General features: G+C 31.1%; 2 protein-coding genes across 5 annotated transcripts; one reads left to right on the forward strand and one right to left on the reverse strand.

The window, feature by feature from the left end:
• Positions 1-992: 992 nt before the first annotated feature.
• Positions 993-9671, forward strand: LOC149904205 (uncharacterized). 2 transcript variants are annotated; one of them, XM_090108070.1, is made up of 7 exons: positions 993-1158; positions 1361-1587; positions 2712-2829; positions 2989-5470; positions 5925-6190; positions 7306-7510; positions 9491-9671. In XM_090108070.1, the coding sequence occupies exons 2-7, from the start codon at positions 1371-1373 to the stop codon at positions 9557-9559; spliced, it is 3357 nt and encodes a 1118-aa protein (XP_089964196.1). In that variant the 5' UTR covers positions 993-1158; positions 1361-1370; the 3' UTR covers positions 9560-9671. The 2 variants fall into 2 exon arrangements, with proteins under 2 accessions (XP_089964196.1, XP_089964197.1); XM_090108071.1 differs by having other exon boundaries at positions 1368-1587.
• A 2193-nt stretch (positions 9672-11864) lies between these two features.
• On the reverse strand, positions 11865-22096 carry Abp1 (Actin binding protein 1). Of its 3 annotated transcripts, none has more exons than XM_090107753.1 (9): positions 21915-22096; positions 19918-20089; positions 18329-18566; positions 17123-17220; positions 16722-16798; positions 15313-15441; positions 14121-14842; positions 13758-13853; positions 11865-13391 (listed from the first exon to the last, which is right to left on the reverse strand). In XM_090107753.1, exons 1-9 carry the CDS (start codon positions 21995-21997, stop codon positions 13240-13242), a joined length of 1767 nt encoding a protein of 588 aa, XP_089963879.1. In that variant the 5' UTR covers positions 21998-22096; the 3' UTR covers positions 11865-13239. The 3 variants fall into 3 exon arrangements, with proteins under 3 accessions (XP_089963879.1, XP_089963878.1, XP_089963880.1); XM_090107752.1 differs by having other exon boundaries at positions 15313-15453; XM_090107754.1 differs by lacking the exon at positions 21915-22096 and adding an exon at positions 21423-21520 and having other exon boundaries at positions 15313-15453.
• Positions 22097-23059: the final 963 nt, after the last annotated feature.

Raw genomic sequence — 23059 nt, forward strand, 5'->3', positions numbered from 1 at the left:
GTACATTCTTAATCCTTAAAGTCCTCATGACGAGATAAAAATAGGTAGGTGCACGTAAAAATACATAATGGAAGCAGTGCAATATAGAAATTATTCGGAAATTGTTTTGCATAAAGTTTTTTATAACCGTTCTTAGATCGTTAGATAATCCACGCGGGCATAAAATTTTTCATCCTTCCAACTTCAGCTAGAATATATTAATTGTTCTGTACTTCCAACACAAGTTTCCTGTCGCTATATAGACACCCACGCACAATAGAAACACGTGTAAAATTTGTAATTAGTAAACTTTGACCTACATATTGAATATATCTATCTAAGATCTATTTTATTAATACTTTATTAATAAAATAATTTGAGAATTCGTAAACTTATATTGTATTGTAAACTACGAAACAAGCAAAGTTTTCATCTAGTTCAAATAACTTAAAATTATATTCAATTTTATCTTGTTAACAAATGTCATCATTTAATACAAATTATAAATTATACTGTAATTATGAATGTCTCTGATATAAAAATAATTATTGCTGTAATGCAATGTACACAATCAGTAGGATTCCTAATTTATTATGTTAAAAAAAACGATTAACATATTTATAGTACTAGTTATATTAATTAAATCTGTTCATTAAAATATATTATTTACTCGATAACTAAAAGGCTTGTATCTAAAAAGTAAATTCGGTATGTCTGTCAATTAAGAGGAATAAAATATGAATAAAATGCTAATTACGTTCCATTTTAAGATTTTTGTAGTTTATTTATTCATTTATTTCTCATGTAGATACATCGATTTTTTTTGTATCGTATGATAAAAATTTAAATATATAACTAACTTTATCATAAATTTTAGTTTTCAAAAATCATAGCTACATATAAACCACAGAGCAAGTAATATATAGGATAAACCATAGAGCAAGATAAACTTGATGTTAATACTACGCTTGAAAAGGAACGTGCAAAATTTAAAACTTGTAAGACAAACGGACTTCGTTGACTCTTGGTCGACTCGTTGTTTGTTTTAATTTTTTTCCGCTGTAAAAATAGTGAAAAGAAGAAAAAGAGTAGAAATATTAATAAAATGTGGATACTGAGTGAATTACTTTAATAAAGACGTTATTCACGGATTGGTTTAAAACAAACTTAATAACTCAAGTAAGTTATATTTTCTTTATACATTTTCTCTATATAAAATCGTGAATTAGAATAAAAATCTAATGTATACATCTTATTTGTTTTGCTTATACTGTTTTCTCCGCATTGATATTATTCTAAACGACTTCAGAATATATTGAAATTCTATCTCATCTGTAAGACTATAAAATATCAATTTTCAATTGTTGTTTCATTTTGTTAGTTTTTAGAAAATGTCGAACAAATCAAGAATACCATCGCCCGCGCGTTCCCACGGTGCCGTTACACCAAGGAGATATAATCCTAGAAAGAGCAGAAGTGTGGGATCTCCGGCATGTTCCATTGGCTCCACCAGACTGGCATCTGTTGTTAAAGATGTTATGGAGTTGTCACCCATGATTGGAAGAAGATCTGTTCTGAACGATTGCACAGATATTATTGCTCCTCGAAGTAAGTTCAAATAAAAAATACTTTCAATTGAAACTCCTATAAAGAATTTAAGCAAAATATAATCTGTCTCAATATACACTCATAAATAGTTTTAATAAATCAGCGCTGTTCAGGCGTTGAAGCCCGACAGCATGGTTTGATAAATTATTCTATTTTTTATTTAATATAAGTATCTAGTTGTTAACATGTGGCATTAAATATTTTTTCTTTCTTTCTTCTTCTTCTTAATATGTTGGAAGTAGTCATAATAATAAAATATTATATGGAAAACTAGGTTACCGCCTGCGGCTTCGCCCGCTTTGTCTAAAACCTAATAAATTATATACTAAAACCTTCCTCTTGAATCACTCTATCTATTAAAAAAAACCGCATCACAATCCGTTGTGTAGTTTTAAAGATTTAAGCATACAAAGGGACATAGGGACAGCGAAAGCAACTTTGTTTTATACAATGTAGTGATTTGGGTGTTGCTTTCCCTGGCATTCTGTAATCATGTTTATAATAACGATGCGCTCTGACTTTTCACAGATGCACAATCACTTGTTCTGTTAATAAAACCTGCATTGAAACCTGTTATGTAATTTAAAAGATCTTAGTGTACATAGAGGTAGGCTCCAGGAATCAACTTAATTTTTGATACTATGTAGCTTGTTATGTATGTTTGCATGTTTGTGTATCCAGATTATATAAATCTGGATTGTATTTTTTACACTGCTTAATTTCTAACTACAATTACTTATTAGGTTCAAGTAATTGAGCATAGCAAATTTGTCTATATACTATTAATTAAGATTTTGTCTGCATGTGAAACCATGGGACACAGGTAGTCTATTATACACTACATAATTTAAAACAAAGTTGCTGTTGATGTCTTTCTTTCTCTGTGTATACTTAAATCTTCAAAACCAAGTGATAGATATTGAAGCATTTTTTTAAGTAGATATAGCGATTCAAGGTTTAAGCATATAATTTGTCAAGTTTTAAACAAAGCGGACAGAGAGCTTAATAAAATACACTGTAATGTTAAAACACCAATTATAACTCAGGTTTAATATTTGACATTCATCAACATTCATATTGACAACCATAACCATATAGAATTAATGAAAAAATTCAATTCATAGGGAATAGTTGGTGGAAAAATTTGGATGAAAATTCAAGAGAAGTGCTGGATGTGCTGCAAAATAAAGAAATGGTTGACGCTTTTAACATTCTTGAAGAATTTGATGTTGAAACATTGAGGTAAGGAATATTTTGTTATTGGTAAATGCATTGTATTCAATGATAAAAAGGTCAAATTCATATCGAATAAGATTGCATGCAAATACACATAACTTAATGTTTGTCATAGTAAAGAAATATTTATGTAGTATTTCAACACATTCTTTATTATTATTTCAGCCAAGGAACAAAGACTTATTCAGTCGATCTCCAAAACAGCAGTGATGAAGAATCAATAAAAAGCATTGTTATGCCACATCGAAAGTTATTTGCAGGAAAGGAAAACCCTACACAAAAAAAGTTTCAAGACAGAATAATGAATAGAAGAGAAACGCTTAACTCAACTGAAACACAAAAGAGTAGGATAGAGTGGGATAAAGATTTAAGTATAACTCCAAAAAGTCTCTTCAAACGTCAGGAGAAAAGACCTCAACCAGTATTTCCAGCAGCTTTACTCAGTATTTCAAATAATAAGACAATAACAAATGACAAAACGTTACCACCAATGCAGCCGAAAAACCAAGGTCGACACTTATTTGGTAATAGACCTGTTACTAAACAGAAAAATATGTTCGTCGATTTCATTGTTTCCGACAGTGAAGAAGAAATCCCAGATATGCAACCGAAAATCTTTACATTAAGAAGGCAATCTCTCCAAAAACGACGCGCAAGCTCTATTTCCAACATGAATTCACCAAGTCTAACTGATATAGAAATGGACTGGAAGCACTTGCCTTCTTCAACTATGATGGAACATCAATTTGAAGATCAAACAACCCCGAAGAATCTTAGACGCAGCATTATATCGGGAAATAATGAAAAACAGAATTCAACTCAGGATTTTGTACATGAAAAACAACAGCAAAGAGAAAAAAATGATGACAAATTGATGGACATGGAAGATGAAGCTGATGTAACACTTACAAATAAATCTGTTAAGGAAACTTCTAGAACTCTTAACAAATCTAAAAACAGATCAAACTTTAGTCACCGTGTATCTAACAATTCTTTAACGAAATCAAAACATGCTGAAAGTCATGATAATAAAAAAACACATAACAAAGAAAGGGAAGATAGTTTTAGGACTCAATTAAAATCTGTAGCAAAAGATCTGAATAAGAGTAAAAATAAACAAAATGTGAGCAAAGCTGCAGATACAATTGATGGTAAAAAATCAAGTGATGTTCAAAATAACGTAGAAATTAATGATATGAATGAAATTCAACAAGAATCAAGTGATGAAGAACTAGAAAATAGCCAACTTCGTTATGAAGAAGATGAAGCTAAAAGTGAAGATGTAGAAGACAATTCAAAAAATGCACAAAAACAAACCGACAAAAAATCAGTGACAATGAATGTCATAGATGGTAAATCAAGTCAAAATTTACACAAAACTTTACAAGATAATAATAGTAGTAAGACAAACAAAAATAATTCAAAAGCTGAACTCAACATATCAAAACGTAAAAATAGACAATCGGCGAATGATAGCAAGCGAGAAGAAAAACGTAAAACTATTGAAAAGAGTAATAAGAGTACAGGAAAACATACTGACCCTCCAGTTTCGAAGGAAAATATGGAAGCCATAAATATAAATGAAGCTGAGAAAGAACTAGAACAATGTCAAAATAACGATAAAACCGACGAATCTCACCCCAGTGAAGAAATAGCTAATTCCATACATGAAACAATTATCACAAATAAAAACGAAACAGTAAAATCACTAGAATCAGTTCTCAATGAAAAATCGATCGGCAATATGTCAATAATAGAAGGACGCAATACGAGCGTGAGAAAAACAAAGAGTATAATACCTAAGAATCTGACTATACGTCCGAGTTTAGCTCCAACACGCGACAGTATAGAATTCTCAGACGGAAACAATTCAAGCGCCAATAACACTCATTGGGATTCACACAGAACAACTAGACATACTATGCGACAGACTTTCGGTAAAGATTTTACTCCGAGAAAGTCCTTACGAACTTTGATTATGGAGAAATCAGCAAAGCGTCAAACTTACTTGAACGATAATGAGGAAATTAGCAAAATGCCGCAAGCGAATTCCACAGAATATCCAGAATTTGCAAGTGTTGCTGAACATATGGAGGTGGGAGAAAGTATTGAGGAATCAGGCCATACAGAATCGAATCAGGAAGAACAATTCCATGTAGAATCGAACCATGTAGAATCACGCCTTGCAGAATCCACCCAAGAAGAATCAAAGCATGCGGAAACAGAGCACGAAGATTCGGAGCATGTGGAATCGGATCATGAAGGATCGGACCATGTGGAATCGGAGCATGAAGAATCGGAGCATGTGGAATCGGAGCATGAAGAATCGGACCATGTGGAATCGGAGCATGAAGAATCGGAACATGCAGAATCAGAGAATGAAGTATCGGAGCAAGAAGTGTTAGACCATGACGTATCAAACCATTTAGAATCCACCAATGAAGTATCAGACCGTGCAGAATCAGACCATGCCGTATCAGACGATGCAGAATCAGACCACGAAGAAACGGAACAAGAAGTATCAGACCATGTTATATCAGACCGTGAAGTATCGGAGCATGAAATATCAAAACGTACGCGTCAGACCACATTAGAAGCATATTTGCAAAAGATTAAATTGGAGAAAATCGAGAAGAAACGGAAATTGGTAAGGTTTGACTTAAAATATACTTTTCTAAGTCTGTAAATATTAAACTTACAGGCTTATCACCTAAATTTGGTCGAGTGCAGTCCATTTTGGTTAAAAAACCTACTAATATTATAAATGCGAAAGTTTGTGAGGATGTGTGTGTGTTTGTTACTCTTCCACGCAAATTCTACTGAACCGATTACAATGACATTTAGCACACATATAGAGGGTAACTTGGATTAACACATAGGATAGGTTTTATCCCGGAAATCCCACGGGAACGGGAACTATGCGGGTTTTTCTTTGAAAACGCAGGCGAAGCCGCGGGCGGAAAGCTGGTATATAACAAATTTTCTATTCACTCCAACCAATGACTTATTTGGACTTTAAACTAGACGTATTTCTGCTCTCAAATATTTGCGTCACTAGTAAAAAAAAGTTTTGCTTTTCATAATTTATTCTTCACCTGCAGGACGAAGAAATAACGAATTCACTCAAAAGGCAGTTTGAAAATGCGCACATATTCAAAGTTCCACTAAAACCTGCTATAAAAAGAATACAAAAGACAAATACTAAACCCAAAAAATATGTAAGAAAACCTGCAATTCCTTTGGCTGTGTTACCAGACGAGATTTTAGAAGATTTGAAATATAAACCTCCAAAGAGATATCAACCCAGAAACGCATCATGGGCCACTAAAAGATTGTACAAGTTTCTGGAAACTAAGTTGGAGCCGAAGTAAGTATTTTTAAACATCTATGTGAAAATCTATGCTAGTAATGATATCAGCAAATTCGAATCAAGTCTTTACAAGCAAAATCTGCCTATTTGCCATTGAGGTATTATTATAGAGAGGACACCACGAACAAAATCTGTGCAACAAGCGCGGCGGCGCGGGGTAGCTAGTGAGTCATACATTTTGTAGATATTCTGCCTCTTATTACTTATGAATTAAAACCAATCAATGTAACAAATAAATATTGTTTATCTTATTAAAAAAATATGAATAAAATTATCAATTAAAACCAATCAATGTAACAAAAAAAAATGGTTGACTCTAACTCATGTTACAAATAGTTTAGTAGCGATGCCCTCTCTAGTACGTAGTACATGGTAACTCAATGCTATTTGCATCTTAGACCTGCAGGAATAGCAATAAGTTTACACTGAATCTATTGCTTAATTAGATTTTATAGTCTACTAGCGGTCCGCCCCGGCTTCGCCCGTGGTACATGTTTACGTTTTCTCTACATAAAAACCATCCTCGTACTTCAAGGAATATAATAAAAAAAGAATTATCGAAATCGGTCCACCCGTTCTCGAGTTATGCGCTTACCAACACATTTTGCGATTCATTTTTATATATAAGAAGAAGAAGAAGAAGATTGAAGGATTTAAAGACACTTATATCTACACAATTATTAACTGTTATGCTCATCTTGAATTAAGACGAGTATCAGCTATGCTGTATACTCAATACCATTTTATTTATAATTTACTAGCTGTGCCCCGCGGTTTTACCCGCATTGCTCCGCTCCTGTTGGTCTTAGCGTGATGATATAAAAAAGCCTTGTCGATAAATGGGCTATCTAACACCGAAAGAATTTTTCAAATAGGTCCTACTGGACCTACTGAGAGACTACTGTTTCTGAGATTAGCGCGTTCAAACAAAGAAACGTTTTAGTATAGATTATTTTAAACAAAGCTAAGAATTTATTTTTTTCGTATATAATATTTTGTTACTGTACAAAAATTTACATAACTTGTTTAGTATGTACTTTATTAATGATTACGAAATTATTTATTTACATTCCATTCTTATTAATTGTTAATTTATGTATTTTTCCTTCCAGATACGATTACAAATCCCGAGTTCGCGCGGAAAAATTAGTAGAAATGATATACAACTTCACTCGCGATATAAAACGTTTGGAAGTCGCGCCGCAACATTCTGTAGATGCGCTCAAATATGAAATGGCGCGACTCAATATTGTTAACACGCATTTTAAATTCTATGAGTTTATTAAAGCCTATATGCCAAGGGAGGTGCGGATTAAGGTGGGATTTATTATTATTATTTAGGACTTATTTTAATGTAAATAAACTATACAGGGTGTAATCGTTAAGTGTGCACAGGCGATTATTCCGTAACTATTGCAGATATCAAAAACTTTAAACTGATATAAAAAGTACTTAACCTAATGAGTAAAATGACAATAATAACTTTTTAAAAATAAAACGAGAAATATCCAAAAAATTTACATCAAATGCTCCCATACATTTAATATGAAATATGACTAAGTATTCTTAGCATTTAATATGAAAGATTTTATTGGATTTTGTGCATTCATTACTTCGCAAATTTTAATGAAAGTTTATTTAGAAACTGTAAATAGAGCTCGATATGGAATACAATGGTATTTCAGAACAAGGATGTCATTTCGAACATTTGCTTTGAACACAAAATGTATGAGAGCGTTTCATGTAACATTTTCGGGTATTTCTCGTTTTATTTTTAAAAAGTCATTATTGTCATTTTACTCATTAGGTCAAGTACTTTTAATATCAGTTTAAAGTTTTTTGATATCTGTAATAGTTGCGGAATAATCGCCTGTGCACACTTAACGATTACACCCGGTATATATCTATCTATATTTATAAAAGAAATTTCTTTCCAATTGGTCTATTTAAATTGTACTGCTGAATACCAAATTCTATTTTTGTTTATCTATATTGTTCGGTACCTAAATACGTATTCAGCCATAATCTTCACTAATATTATAAATCTGAAGAGTTTGTTTGTTTGAACACGCTAATCTCGGGAACAACTGGTCCGATTTGAAAAATTATTTCGGTGTTAGATAGCCCATTTATCGAGGAAGGCTATTTATCATCTCGCTAAGACCAATAGGAGCCGAGCACTGCGGGTAAAACCGCGAAGCACAGCTATTATTGTAAAATATATCTCTATGTAAATGTAATCTTGACCAAAACCGTGAAAAAACAATCGTGAAAGGATAGCAAACATTCATCCATCACACCCTACTCACTAACTTTCCCGTTTATAATAGTAGTGGGACTCTCCAAACAAAACCTTGAGAATTTAAAACATTATTGAAATTATAATATTTTCAATTCAAGGCTTTGTAGGCGATTAATTCGCTCATAATATTTTGCGGTTTTATTAGCTTACCGCCCGCGGCTTCGCCCGCTTTGTCTAAAACCTAATAAATTATATACTAAAACGTTCCTCTTGAATCACTCTATCTATTAAAAAAAACCGCATCAAAATCTGTTGCATAGTTTTAAAGATTTAAGCATACAAAGGGTCATAGGGACAGAGAAAGCGACTTTGTTTTATACTATGTAGTGATACAACATACTCATTAAAAATTATATAAAACTAGCTGTGCCCCGCAGTACTCCACTCCTGTTGGTCTTAGCGTGATAATATATAAGTAGCCTATAGCCTATATAAATGGGCTATCTAATACCGAAAGAATTTTTCAAATCAGACCAGTAGTTCAGATTTATAATATTAGTATAGAATATAGATTATTATTAAGCTAAAGATAGTTTTTCTTATAAAAAGAGCTTTTTAAGCTCCTAATATGTTCATGTTAGGAGCAAAAATGTTTCAAAATTGTGGTTAAATGTTCTTTTTCAGAGCAATCCAAATTAAATTGGTTAGCTTTTATATACAATGGAACACATTTTTATCTTATGAATGAATGAATGAAAATACTTTATTGTACACCTTATAGAATACATTTTACAAACTTAAAAATATAATATAACAATGTATTTTTAAGTTTGTAAAATGTAGGCGGCCTTATCGCTGGCAGCGATCTCTACCAGGCAACCCAGAAAAGACGAGGAAAATAAATGAGTCAATAACATGGTGGTGCAAAATAAATAAAAGTGCCAGAATAATAATTTTATTATATATATACTATACCTACATATATGCAGCTTACATTATTAAATATACATACACAAATAATTTTCTCATAATTAATATATTATTTTCTTTTACAGGTGGTACCATGCATATCAAATAAGATACCATTGCCGAAGCCGAATGTATTTGCGCCCATTATTCAATAGACTTTACCTGAAGAATTATTTTATTAAGATTTGTGTTTTAGTTTTGTTCCAATCATTTGATATCTGTGTTGCGTAATTTTATGAATAATGATAATAAATAATTTAAAATTTAGATTGTGTTTTATTTAACTTATTTTACAAATGGCTAAAAATACCATTGGTTATGATATAGCATAGGCATTCTATTGATATTTATGCAACTTAAGTAATAACTAATAAGCAATAGTTGTTAAAATATCAAACTTGAACTTTATATAAATTATCCACTTAATAGTGAATCTTTTAAAATCATGTCAATTTTACATAATATGTACATATACATATCCAGTAAATAAAGCCTTTTTTTGGGTTAACCTGGCACTAAATTCGATCTAACTTCTATAATAAAACAAAGCTGATGAGTTTCTATATGATACCGCTAATTTCATGAACTTCTGGATCAATTTTGATAATTTTTCTAAGATATTTACCTACGTGTTCCACAAGTATAAAATTCTCTCGTATAGTCATGTAGTATTCTTCTTGGAAAAGGATTTAATTTTGTGTATATTTGATATGTCTGCGCATAAGTCGCATTATTTTTAACCCACAGTTTTAACCCAACCCCTATGTTGTGTTCTACATTACATACCTATACCCAATCAGGTGGTCATATGAAGTACTTATAACAAAATAATAATGACTGTTTATTGTGTTAAGGTTCAAATTAGCTCAGCAGAGGGATATTGAAGAAAAATACGTGTATGTATTCACTTTGCCTGTTTATTTCACACTTATTCATCGTATCTATGACTATCAATACACAACAAAAATTCAATTAATGTAAAATTCTCCCGAACAATGACCAAAACTCAAAATCTCGTAATCTGATATTAGCACTCATTCACCATCGAAAATATCCACAACACATTCAAATAAATTCTCTCGTTCAGGAAATGGATGAGGGTAAATAATGAAAAGCAAGTTATCATTTAAACTAGGATTTATTTCGAAAATAGGATACAAATGTACACTATGCACTATGTTACAATACGATGGAGCACCATACACACTTGAAATTATAAGGTTGGGGTTACATAAGTGTACGTTGTGTTCACAGCGGTGCAAAAACGCCTTTATAATCGAAAACTAAATTGTAAATGCAACATTGAGTATAAAATAAAGAATACATTAAAATATCTTACAATTTGTGACTTATTATAATGATTTAATTATTAGATAATATTAAAGAATATTGACAAAAATCAATGACAACATAAAAATAAGTTTACAAATAATCAATAATAATAAGAATAGATGGCAATTAAAAATAAAATTACATAATATAATCCAAGTTATTTATGATAAAACTTTCATTAAAATTATATACAGTACAGAATACATGCAATACTTTACTTTATCGGTTCACAACTTGTCAAAAGCTTTTCGATAATTATTGTAATTACTTACCACAATAAAAGAGTGTCTTAGTAATTTTTATTAGTTAAATATTCCAAAAATTTCTACACATTACTTGGGATTACACGAACGTACAAAGAGTATAAAATTGGGTACAAATTGCTTTGGCACTACTAAGACACAATTTTGAGTACAATATTTACCTACAACTTTAAATACAATTCAGTAAGACATTGACTTACAAAATTAAAAATTAAATAAAATCCTAAATCTAGTTTCCAAAAAGTCATTAACTAAATTTGACTAAGACAAATACCGACAAGAGTCAGTCTTTTATTTATATAAATAAGCATTAGGCTCTTTTATTGCAGCAAAAGTGCTGAAACGAATGTCGTATTACTCAGTCCTAGTCGGTATCAGTGCAACATGGCAGTAACATAAATTCATTAGGAAATTAAGTCGAATAACGCATGTTCATCGCGAATCAAAAACATTTGTTAAATATTTGAAACCCAAATAAAATTTAAGTAACTACCTATGTAGTTATGTTCGTGAGTGAAGTTTGACATAAAGTTATTATGTTATTATATTATTTAAATCTTGTACCAAATATATTACATTGGGTTCAGCTATTAAAAAATGTTGTCATGTATTTTTCCTTTAGTTATATTGAAGTTCTATTGTAATGAGAAATAAATATTAATGCCAATAAGTTTAGAAAATTTAACTGAAAAAAGAAACCAAGCATTCATTTATATGATGCTTTTATACCAAACATCAAAAATTTTTGTTGTAATTATTAATATAGAATGTAATATTGATATGAAAGTTTATTTCAAAATAATTAAAATGGAAAACCTATACTTACAATTTTAAATTCATATGGAAGCATTTAAACATTGCATTTAAATAAAACATTCTACAACTATAGATAAAACTTAACATAGTAATCACAATATACATAGATAAAAATAAACTTGTCTTTACTTATAACTGTTTACTATATTGTTGTTAGGAATATTATTATTATTGCATATAAAATAGCACTCAGCGTTTCGGGATTATGGATTTAAATGCCTGCAATTAAAATAAGCTTTGTGGAATAGATACATTTAATAATTTAAAAAATAATAGATTTATATCGTACGAATGTTTTTATCGACCATTATGTAATAATATGATGAATGTAAATTTATAAGTTTAATGTTTAATCCATTATTTATAAAGATTAAAATGGATAATAATATATTATGTATACTAAGAATATGAACGAATAACGTGTACGTGTATATTAATTGGGTACGAAGTAATTGGAGAAAATTTATATAAAAATTAGACCTTTATAAAAAAAACCATATGCTAATCATTTTGCGAAGTTGGAGATGTATATCTATGGTTATACTATTAATAAATTATTGTGACATAGTAAAATGCAATTGTATCTATTAAATCACCTATTATCAGTAATTCTATCTATTATTGGTACATACTATTGCTTCTTTATTTATTAAAATGACAAAAATAATGTCTTCTACTAACAGTGACTATACTAAAAGTTGATTTTAGAAAGATTGAAAAGTTAAAATCTGTTATGTTTTAAAATTATTTTGTCTTTTAATACTTTCCTCTACTCTATCAAGATTCGGGTGCAAAATCTTGTGTGTGAATCTAAAATGTTGGCCCATAATTTAAACCACATGTTGAATCAAATTACATTTATCTAGCAAGTATACACCCCAATAAACCGTTTTTCTAGATATAATATAATCTATACCCTTCCTCCTTGTGACGGATATATTTTCCATGATTATTAGATGTTAAGAATTTGTATACTTACTTCTTACTTACTTAAATATGAGATGTTTTACATTTATATCAGAAAGAGTAAAAGGTGTTGGATATAAAGATAGGAAAAATAGGGATATGATTCTTTGGGTATCATTTTTTATCGTTTTGGAAATGCGATGTAAATTGTAATGAAAAATAAAATAAAAATTATATTTAAAAACGGAAACGGAAAAAAAATCGGATATCACAAAATCTGAATGAATGGATTAAAATTTCAAAATGATATTTTTTTTATGGCAACTCCATGCAATTGGCGGGAAAGAATCTAAAACGTCACAGCTGTCACTAGCCTGTTATGAATGAAAAAAAAAGAATAATTTGAAAAAGGAATAAGGAAAGACAGGATAGGATTTGATTTGTTTTTTTTATTTAGCGCGGGATAATTTGAAAAAGGAATAAGGAAAGACAGGATAGGATTTGATTTGTTTTTTTATTTAGCGTGGACTGCACGGTAGCAGTTCGACGTAGTTGGCGGGAAACAGGCCGAAGACGCCATGCGGCCCGAGCCCTTGCCACCAGCCCGCGTCTATTTGTTCGATGTGCGTGATTATGTCGCCCGGATCGAATGTTATCTCTGATTCGTCCGCTGCAATAAAACAATTATTATTAATTTACATGAATTAACAAAAAATATACATATTTTTATTCAACGAAAAGTTTGTAATCGATTTATTACTATGATATTATTTTTATGGTAATGTTAAACATAATTATAGAAAAAAAGTGGAATGTTTTGAAAAATATACAGAAGTGAAGTCCCATGTCCCCGAGTGGGGTAAGGGGCAGATGCATTATGTATAGAAAAATATACATAATACATATTAAATAGAGATTTGCATGTTAATATTTTTACATATTTTTTAAATTACGTGTGTACCGGAATTCCGAACAGTGTACTTGAGAAATAGCATAATAAACAAGATGACTTAATTTTAATTTAAAAATAAATTACCTGCTTGATAGTCATACAAAGCTCTTGCAGTCAGTCCCGGATCGTCATCCAAATCTTCGTAAATCGAACTCTCTTCCAGTGTCTCGGGAGATACATCTGTATTTACATTAAGAAAATTATAAATTATTAGAGACACACCTCATATTATTTTACTTTTATACATTTTTAAATCTATTTTATAAAGAGTACTTTCGACTTCTTTTTTGCTCAATACCACAACTAATTGCCCGTTAAAATGAAATAATTTTAAATCAATTACTATAAATCAACCGTCAGAGCCATAGTTTCTAATACTTGTTTCCATGGCTATGAAAGTACCAACCATAAATAAATTACAATTAAACAGATCTTTAAAACCCTCACCTTCATGTGTATTCCCGTTCTCCTTTTTATAATTAACATTCTCTATGACCGTGTTCTGTCTACTGAGTTCGGGGTCATTATTCTTACTGTACGGCGACCGTTTTATCGTACTAAATTTATTATCAGAGTCATCGTCATCATTTTCATTCGAACTCGAGTAAGACGCGTCGAAAATATCATTTTCCAGAATATTCTGTTTAATCATCGGCTCACATTGCTTCAAGTCCCTATAGTCTTGATATTCCGTGTAATTAATAGCGCTGAAAGAACTTGGCTCGTTTTCAGTACTGGGACTTAGATCTACAGACGGATCTATAATTGGTTCGTATTGTATCTGTGACGGAGTCTCTAAGCTCATTTTGATCTTGTCTATGTTCTTTAGCGGGCTTGTCTTTGGTTGTTCTTCTTCTTGCAGTGTTTTTGCGTTTTCGTTGTCTATGGTTGGAAGTTTGCCTGTGGGCGGTGGCAGCGTGTCTATGGTTGGTTCTGTGTTTATGGTTGGTTCTGTGTCTATGGTTGGTTCTGTGTTAATGGTTGGTTCTGTGTTTATGGTTGGTTCTGTGTTTATGGTTGGTGCTGTGTCTATGGCGGGTATTTTGTCTATGGTTGGAGATTTGACGTGCACAGGTGATGAGGGCTGTGAAGTGTTTTGTGAGAAAGCGTTTATACGCTGCGCTATCACCGAGCTTCTGATCGGTTTTTCTGGTGTGTTAGATGATGATCTGTAAGGATAAGGCTTTCTATAATAATAAATGCAAATTATGGAATTTTGAAAATAAACACCAAGATTATTAAAACACCAAGATTACATACCAAAACCAAATTCGCTTTTATATTACTGTTATTACTATACGAATAGTATAAAAGTTTTATACTAATTAATAATTCAGCTTTCATTTGATTTATCAAGTTTGTAAAGAGATTTAATCCATACAGTGGCAAGCAAATTTTGTTATAATGTTACTTTGAGTATTCTTTCCATCTACAGTATTATCACATTCCCTTTAAGGGCCGAATTCGTCGAATAATGTATAAAACTACCATTTTAAAAACGTATTCTAATTGCCCGTATTTGACAGTTTACGTGACATTTTCATATTATCGTGTAATACTTTATTGGACAGATAAGTTTTATCCATGCATTGAAAAATCGGCCCTTAGTGATATAACAAAATTAGTTTACTGTACTCGCCTGTGAATCTGCCCTTGCGCCAAGTTCCTCTGGAACAGGGCTCTCGCGGTCGCTGTGGAGGCTCCGATCAGTTCACGAGCCTCCGCTGACCGCTCGTGGGCCTTCGCCCCCGTTCTCTCTGGGCGAGTGCTGGAATTCACACTGCGTAATGTTATAGTATGAATGAATGAATGAAAACGCTTTATTGTAACACCCTTACAAACAGGAAAAAGACATACATATACAGAATAGAGACATGCACAAATGGCGGCCTTATGGCTTTAGTAGCCATCTCTTCCAGGCAAACACAAGATAAAAAACATAAAATCATGACAGAATGTGGTGGTTTAGCTGTAAGTATTAGATTAATAATTCAAAAAACAAAAATTCAAAAAACAATATGTACATAAACATACAGATACATAAGTGCATAAATTAAATAAATATCATATTAAAAATATACAGGGTGTCCCACTGTTGGTATACTAAGCTCAAAGGAGGTTATAATTTTGCATACGCTGAGTACGTAAAAAATAATTAAAAAATTCCAGATTCATTTTTTTTTCAAATAGATGAATTCTTAAAACTCTATGTGTACACCCATAACAAGCGAGCCGCCCAACTTTGCCACCAGCACGTGAGCTATCGTTTAAGATTATGTTTTCATAGATAAAATGCTCATATAAGAGAAGCGGTATATGCCGGCTGCGCGAAGCTAGAGAAGAAAACATGGATTTTCAGGAAAAATTTAGAAAAAATTTTGAACGTAATTTTTTTTTTAAGTATTTTTTACGTGATCAGTGTATGCAAAACTACAAATTCCTTCGCGCTTAGTATACCAATAGTGGGACACCCTGTATACTTAAATACAATAAGTTATCACTTTTTAATGTAATGTTTATTCAGTAAACGTGGTATATGCGATGCAAAAGATAGATTGTGACGTCAAACTTGTCAAACAAATAAATAGTCTAAATTAAGGAAATTAATTAAAATAAGGCAATGTTAACACTTAAATTATGTGATTGGTGTCAAGAAAGTGACTAAAAGTGTGAAGGAATAATTATTTTTGTATAGCATTTTATACTCATACATACAATAAAAAGAAAACTGGCGTCTGCCTTACATAAAAAAGGCTCAGCTCAATATACTTAAAGTATTAGGAACTTGATGAATTTTGCATTCATCAAGTCATTGATATCCACCTAATAATATACGCATACAAACTTGTGTAATATCCTCATAAAATATTTTATTTATAATCTTTATCGCATACAAAAAATAAAATACAAATTTCGCACGCAGGATATTTGATGCAAAGGGCGGCTTTATTGCTTCAAGCAATTTCTTCCAAGCAAGCCGAGCAACCAATGTATTAAAAAAAATAAAATAATCATCATAATTTAAGAAGTAATTTATAAAATACATACAGTTGTTCCGCTTGGTCCCGTTTCGCGGCTTCCCTCTCGTCTCGTTTCCTAACTTCTTCTTCCGCTTTCCTCTTTTCCTGTAAAAAAAAATGTTAAAAAAATAAAGCTAATATAATATCAATGTTTCCTTTAACAAGGATAAAGCCTGTTAAAAGAAACATTGATATTATATCAAAAAGTTCTTAAAAAAATGTATGCGTGTACTAGAGTACACACGTAAGAAGTGAAACTTCTTTATGACCTTAGAAAAGTCACGAGTATGGCGTAACGCAAAAATGTCACACGTACGGCGTAACGCAAAAATGTTACACTAAATTTTTGTCCAACCCCGATAAAGAAGTTTCACTTCAAAAATAACCAAGCAAAAAGGTACATAATATAAAATAATAAATAATTCAGACCTCTTCTCTCCTCTTTCTTTCCGCTTCAATTCGCTTCTTCTCTTCTTGTTCTTCTTTCAACCAAAATTGGTCCCTTTCTTTTGAGTTTATTTCTTGAACTGTAAAAAAATATTTAAACATCAACAATTATGATTGTAAATTTAATTTACAATTTATTTCTATGAATAAAGCACTTCAGGATCAATAAAACATTATAGCTTGTATAATTACACGAAAATTAATTTGATACGGGATAACTTGTATACATTTAAAATATCTTTACAAATTAAATGAAATAAGGCACAAAATTAAACACATCCATACTTAAAATTATGAGTAGGAATCACAATAATTTCCTAGCATTTCATTCAACGATCAAAAATCTACCTCTACGTAGCGTTTTCTTTCTTTTCTTAATTTCCTCAGCCACTTTCCTCGACAGTATAACGTCGTATCTTTGTGAATTCAATATACTATTCATTATCCGACCAATTATTTATATTTTAGTTGAATAGCATTCAAATGCTTAGAAATATAAATTTTTTAATGGCCAAAAACACGGGGTATTTTTTCAAGTATTTAAAAACTTATACAACTTGATTGTCTAAAACCTGAGGTGCGACTGTCGCGTGTGTTGAATTCATGTTTACAATTTGCACACAATGCACTGCCAATTATTGCATTGTTCCCGCGAAAATGGTAAACAATATTATACATGAGTATGGAATGCAACCCATTTGTTTTATGGAATTGTTTTTATATATTTATATTATTATAGGGAGGGGATTAAATTCTTTTGTTAGTGTAAATCTCTGAACACAATTTTTCAAAGAAAATAGCTTTTGAATTTGACTACTGTCCTAAAGTAAAGTTTTATTTTGTATATTTTGAAAATTAATCTTATTAAAGTCTATTTAATAACTTAATACATTGCCCTAATATCCTGATTACCCATTATTATTATTTTTTTGCTTTTCTCTATTAAATCTCAACCTCTTGCGTAACAAATACAGAAAAAAATGTATGCGTGTACTAGAGTACACACGTAAGAAGTGAAACTTCTGTATGACCTTAAAAATGTCACGAGTATGGCGTAACGAAAAAATGTCACGCGTACGGCGTAACGCATAAATGTCACGCGGACGGCGTAACGCAAAAATGTTACACTAAATTTTTGTCCAACCCCGATAAAGAAGTTTCACTTCAAAAACAAAACAACTTATTTACCTGGATTAACCTTCTGATAAGCAGTTCCCACTGGTCCACTGGGCGGCAGGTCCTCATTCCTATTGGACTTGAAGTTAAACGCTGATCCAGCCTTTGCCAACTGATCCAAAATGATTTTCTCGTCCAAATCATCCTCGGTTCTTGCATGCATGGTTGTGTGGAAACCGTGAAAGAATTGCGCAACTTGCTTGACGTGGTTCGCACATGTACCTTTACGGACTGTGGGAGCGCCTTCGCCCTAAAATGAAAATGATAGTTGTTATAAAATTGTTTGATTTTTAAGCTATTGCATAGCTTCTATCGCGGGCCATGAGCGCGGGGACCGAATCCAGAAATTCCGTAACGAAAAAACCTCACGCTCCCCACTCCGACGGGCGCGGAGGTGTGGCTTGAAGGCATAGCATGCAATAGCTTTACCGCGGCAGTCCCCGAGTGCCACACGTCTTTTTTATTTTTTAAAAAGAAAAGAAAATCGAATTTATTCTATTCTTTGAGAAATTAAAAATAATATGCTTGACTAACACTCTCTTTATTGTCATAGGCTGGTGCTTAAGGTGCTTATAGAAAACTTGCCAGCTAGTTTTAAACACATAGAGCTAACTTTATATAATCAAAGATCTCAATAGAACTAGAGACATTTAAGTTTATGATTTAAATGCAGATATAAAACCTTGGTACCGGCAAATATTGAAAATTAAGGAAAATTATAAAAAAGAATTAGCCAAATTGCCGTTTCGCCGTTAAAACATTTATCGATTCATTCTCATAATAAAGATTTACAAATTTATCACGAGTTATTTCCTCAATAAATTAAATAAACACTATAAAAAGCAATTTTAACACATGATTGCATTTAACATTAAAATAATTAACATTACATACATACACAATGTATATAGTGAAAGTTGTGTATCACACATTGTAAATCAATTCTTGAACTCTGCTGATATGCTTGTGATGTGAATAATTTATAATTATATTTATAGAATCTGCTGAGATATGAGCATTCATTTAAGGACATGAACGATTGCGGAAAAATTACATTTATTGTAATATACGTAAAATAAATTGTTTGTATTTAATATGGTCTACACATATGCTATTTTTTCATTTAATGTGTTGTCCTTTACATCTAATTTTAAGGATTTTATGCTGCTGTGATTTTATTTCTAACTATAAAATGATAAATTCTAATTAAAACACAAATACTTGATTAGCTAACATATCCGAAAATCAGATAAACAGATAGCCAAATATATAACAGGATGCAATAAAATACTTTAATTTCATAGAATTATTTCCCTACAACTGATTATAGAAGATAAAAAATAATATTTGATATTAGCTATGGCCCACGGTTTTATACTGCTCCGCTCCTGTTGGTCTTAGCGATGATATATAGCCTATAGCTTTCTTCAATAAATGGGCTATCTAACACCGAAATAATTTTGCAAATCGAGCTCTTGAGATAAGCGTGTTCAAACAAATTCTTCAGCTTTTTAATATTATTATTAAATATAGATTGTATTTCAAACTTGATTCACAATATATTTACAATAAACAATAGTTATTATCTAATCTGTACATACCTGCCAATTGATAAGGACATATTTAGATATACTACTATTTGGAATATCAACTTTAAGGAAGGCGTATTGTATCTTTCCACTGTTGAACTCATCAACAAGCTCCATTAGTCCGCCATCTCCCTTGCTGATAAATTTGAGATCATTTGTCAGTCCATCGTAACCGAATAATGCCCTGAAATTAAATAATATGATGTTATTAACACGATCTGACTAATAGAAAAAAAAAAGTGAAGTCCCGTGTCCCCTAGTGGGGTAAGGGGCAGATGCATTATGCATACATCTGTTTCACTGATCCATTTCCTTAAGGGACAAGTAGGTGATCAGCCTTCTGTGTCCTGCCAGACCGAGACATTTTTTTTCTTCGTCTCCACCAGGAATCGAACCCAGGACCCCTCGGTTCTACGCTCACGCATCAACCACTGTATCAAGAAGGCGATCTGACTAATAACTTCTAGCTAATCTTTAGTACAATCTAATGTGTAAGCCACAACCAAAATTAAAATATTATGAGCTACCTCACATATAAAGAGTTTTTGTAGAACATGGAAGGTTGATTATTACGGTTGATTATTACTATTAGATACATATGTTAAAAGTCATCATAAGACTACTACAGCTAAAAATATATGAAAAGATTTGTATTTACATATTTAACTCTTCCAAGAACAAACACTTGGTTGAAGCCTTATATAGTAGGTAGAGTTACTTGGTAACAAATACCTCCAATATACTTTCTCACTCATGTCAAGATATTTTTATTAATAAGGACAACAATAAATTTACTCTATTCTCCAACAACATTGTAAATATAAATTACTAGATTTCCGCCCGCAGCTTCGCCCGCGTTTTCAAAGGAAAACCCACATAGTTCCCGTTCTGTGGGATTTCCAGGATAAAACCTATCCTATGTGATAATCCAAGTTACCCTCTATATGTGTGCTAAATTTCATTGTAATTGATTCAGTAGAATTTGTGTGAAAGAGTAACGAACACACACACACACACATCCTCACAAACTTTCGCATTTACAATATTAGTAGGATAGGATACTACTATAGTTACTGTTTGTGCTAAAAATTCATTTTGTACAATAATGAGATAATTATAAAAATAGACAAAACAGTATTGAGGCTAATCATGGATTAATAACTAAATACTACTATTAGGAAATAACATTGTAGTTCTTCTTTTTCACGGCTCCTATCATATTACAACTTACAATGGTAAAGTAATTGATACTAGTGTTTTGTTTCTGAACAAAATGCTTGCAAAACCAGAATATAATATGTTAAAATTAAAGTAATTATAATATCTACTCTTATAAGAGTAAAAGAATTAAAAATAAATTATATTTTGTATGATTGCACGATGGAGAATATGAAAAAGTCATTTCTTTTTTTTGTGATAAATGGGAAATTTAAGAAATATACATATATGTTATTTTAATAAAATATGAGACAACACCTATACATAAATGAATACACCTACTATGTTATAATACTCACTTCAATCCCACACAATGTAAAATTGGCAATTTTATTTGTGCTACTTAACATAAAATTACACATGTACAGTTATGTGAAATAATAAACATTTATTCAAACAAAGTTGATACGTGTGACTCTAGACATTCGAATTAAAAACGAAATGCAACTTTCCATATATGGGAAAAACCAATTACAAAGCCTTTCTAAGTACATAAAAATTCATAACATATGCTTATGCTTGCATATTATTTATAGATGTTTTATTTTATTCAGTCGTTGCAATATTCCATTGTTTAGATTTTATTATATTCTGAGATCGTTACACATTATACTTTCATTTTTTTTTCGAATATAAAATATATATAAATGGTAACTAGGTTTTCAGGAAATAAAATATATTACATATATGAATACATCCAAGACAACAATCCTTTTACCATGTAGTTAATAATTTCTACTGTTTATTAATTTTAATAGGTAGGCTGTAATATTAACAATTAATGTGCTCACCAGTCAGTCTCACTTTTCTCGTCCAATACATCATTCCACGCTGCAACGAGCGCAGGCTTGTGTTTATCTAAGTTAATAGCCATTTTACATTATTTATTTAACAGCATAAAAATATTAAATTTTATGTAAAGCCGACAAATCGTCTGACTCACAACAATCTTTCTTGAACTCTACAAATTACAGATTAAATAAATCACTGGAAAATGTAAAGTTCATTCAACTGTCAGATACAGATAACGTATGGAATGATAGTCTGTGCTTCAGTTTTCTAAACAGATTATGGCTCTTTTAAAATATTATATTTTATTTAATGGACATTACAATTAAAAAATAATATTATTTTAATGTTTTCATAAAGTGTACTATATTGTTTTTTTATCATTCTATATTATTCTTACTGATTCATTTTTGCACGCCTCATAAGCGAAGCGTTGAGGTGGGTACTACTGTCACTTCGCGCAAAACATCTGATTTTTCAAACTTAAAATGTCTTTATGTATCATACATTGCACTTGTAAGATAATACATACACACACATATTAAGAAAAAACACTATTTTTAACGTTCATGATATTTTTGATGTCATTTTTGTTATTTAAACTAGTTAAAAAACAGTTTAAAAAAGTTCTGTCTTGGACGTCCGTGTGTCTGTATGTGCGGATCCTTTTTCTTGTTAAAACCGATAGCGACCGAAATACTTTACTAATCGAGTCTTTTTTTTTCTCTTACGCTTGAGTATGCTCAGGAATAGAACCCTTTCATTTTTCAGGGTCTGATTCGATGTGGTTTAATTGTTATTAAATAAACAAAAATAATAATTAATAAATATTTATTAAAAAAAAATTATGAGGCGTGCACTTTTGGATTTTCCAAATTTCTTTTGATTCAAATTATTTAATGATAATTCTTATCGGACAGATCTATCACCTGAATATCTTGATTGAAGTAAAGATATTTAATTTATTACACCTCAATAAAAATAATATCTAACATTGGACAATACTTTGATGGCACCGTTTCGTATTGTATCGTAACTTCCGGTTATCTATTTTAAAATTTAAATAGGCGCGAAAACGAAAACATATTGCCTCAAGTTTCCTCAGCTTCACAAAATTAATATTTTAACTAATTGTTAATGTGTATCC

The sequence above is a fragment of the Colias eurytheme genome, chromosome 12 (assembly GCF_061535395.1).
Source record: "Colias eurytheme isolate Ceu_HAF_F1 chromosome 12, ilColEury1 Martin Lab GWU primary, whole genome shotgun sequence".
NCBI classification, from domain to species: Eukaryota; Metazoa; Arthropoda; class Insecta; order Lepidoptera; family Pieridae; genus Colias; species Colias eurytheme.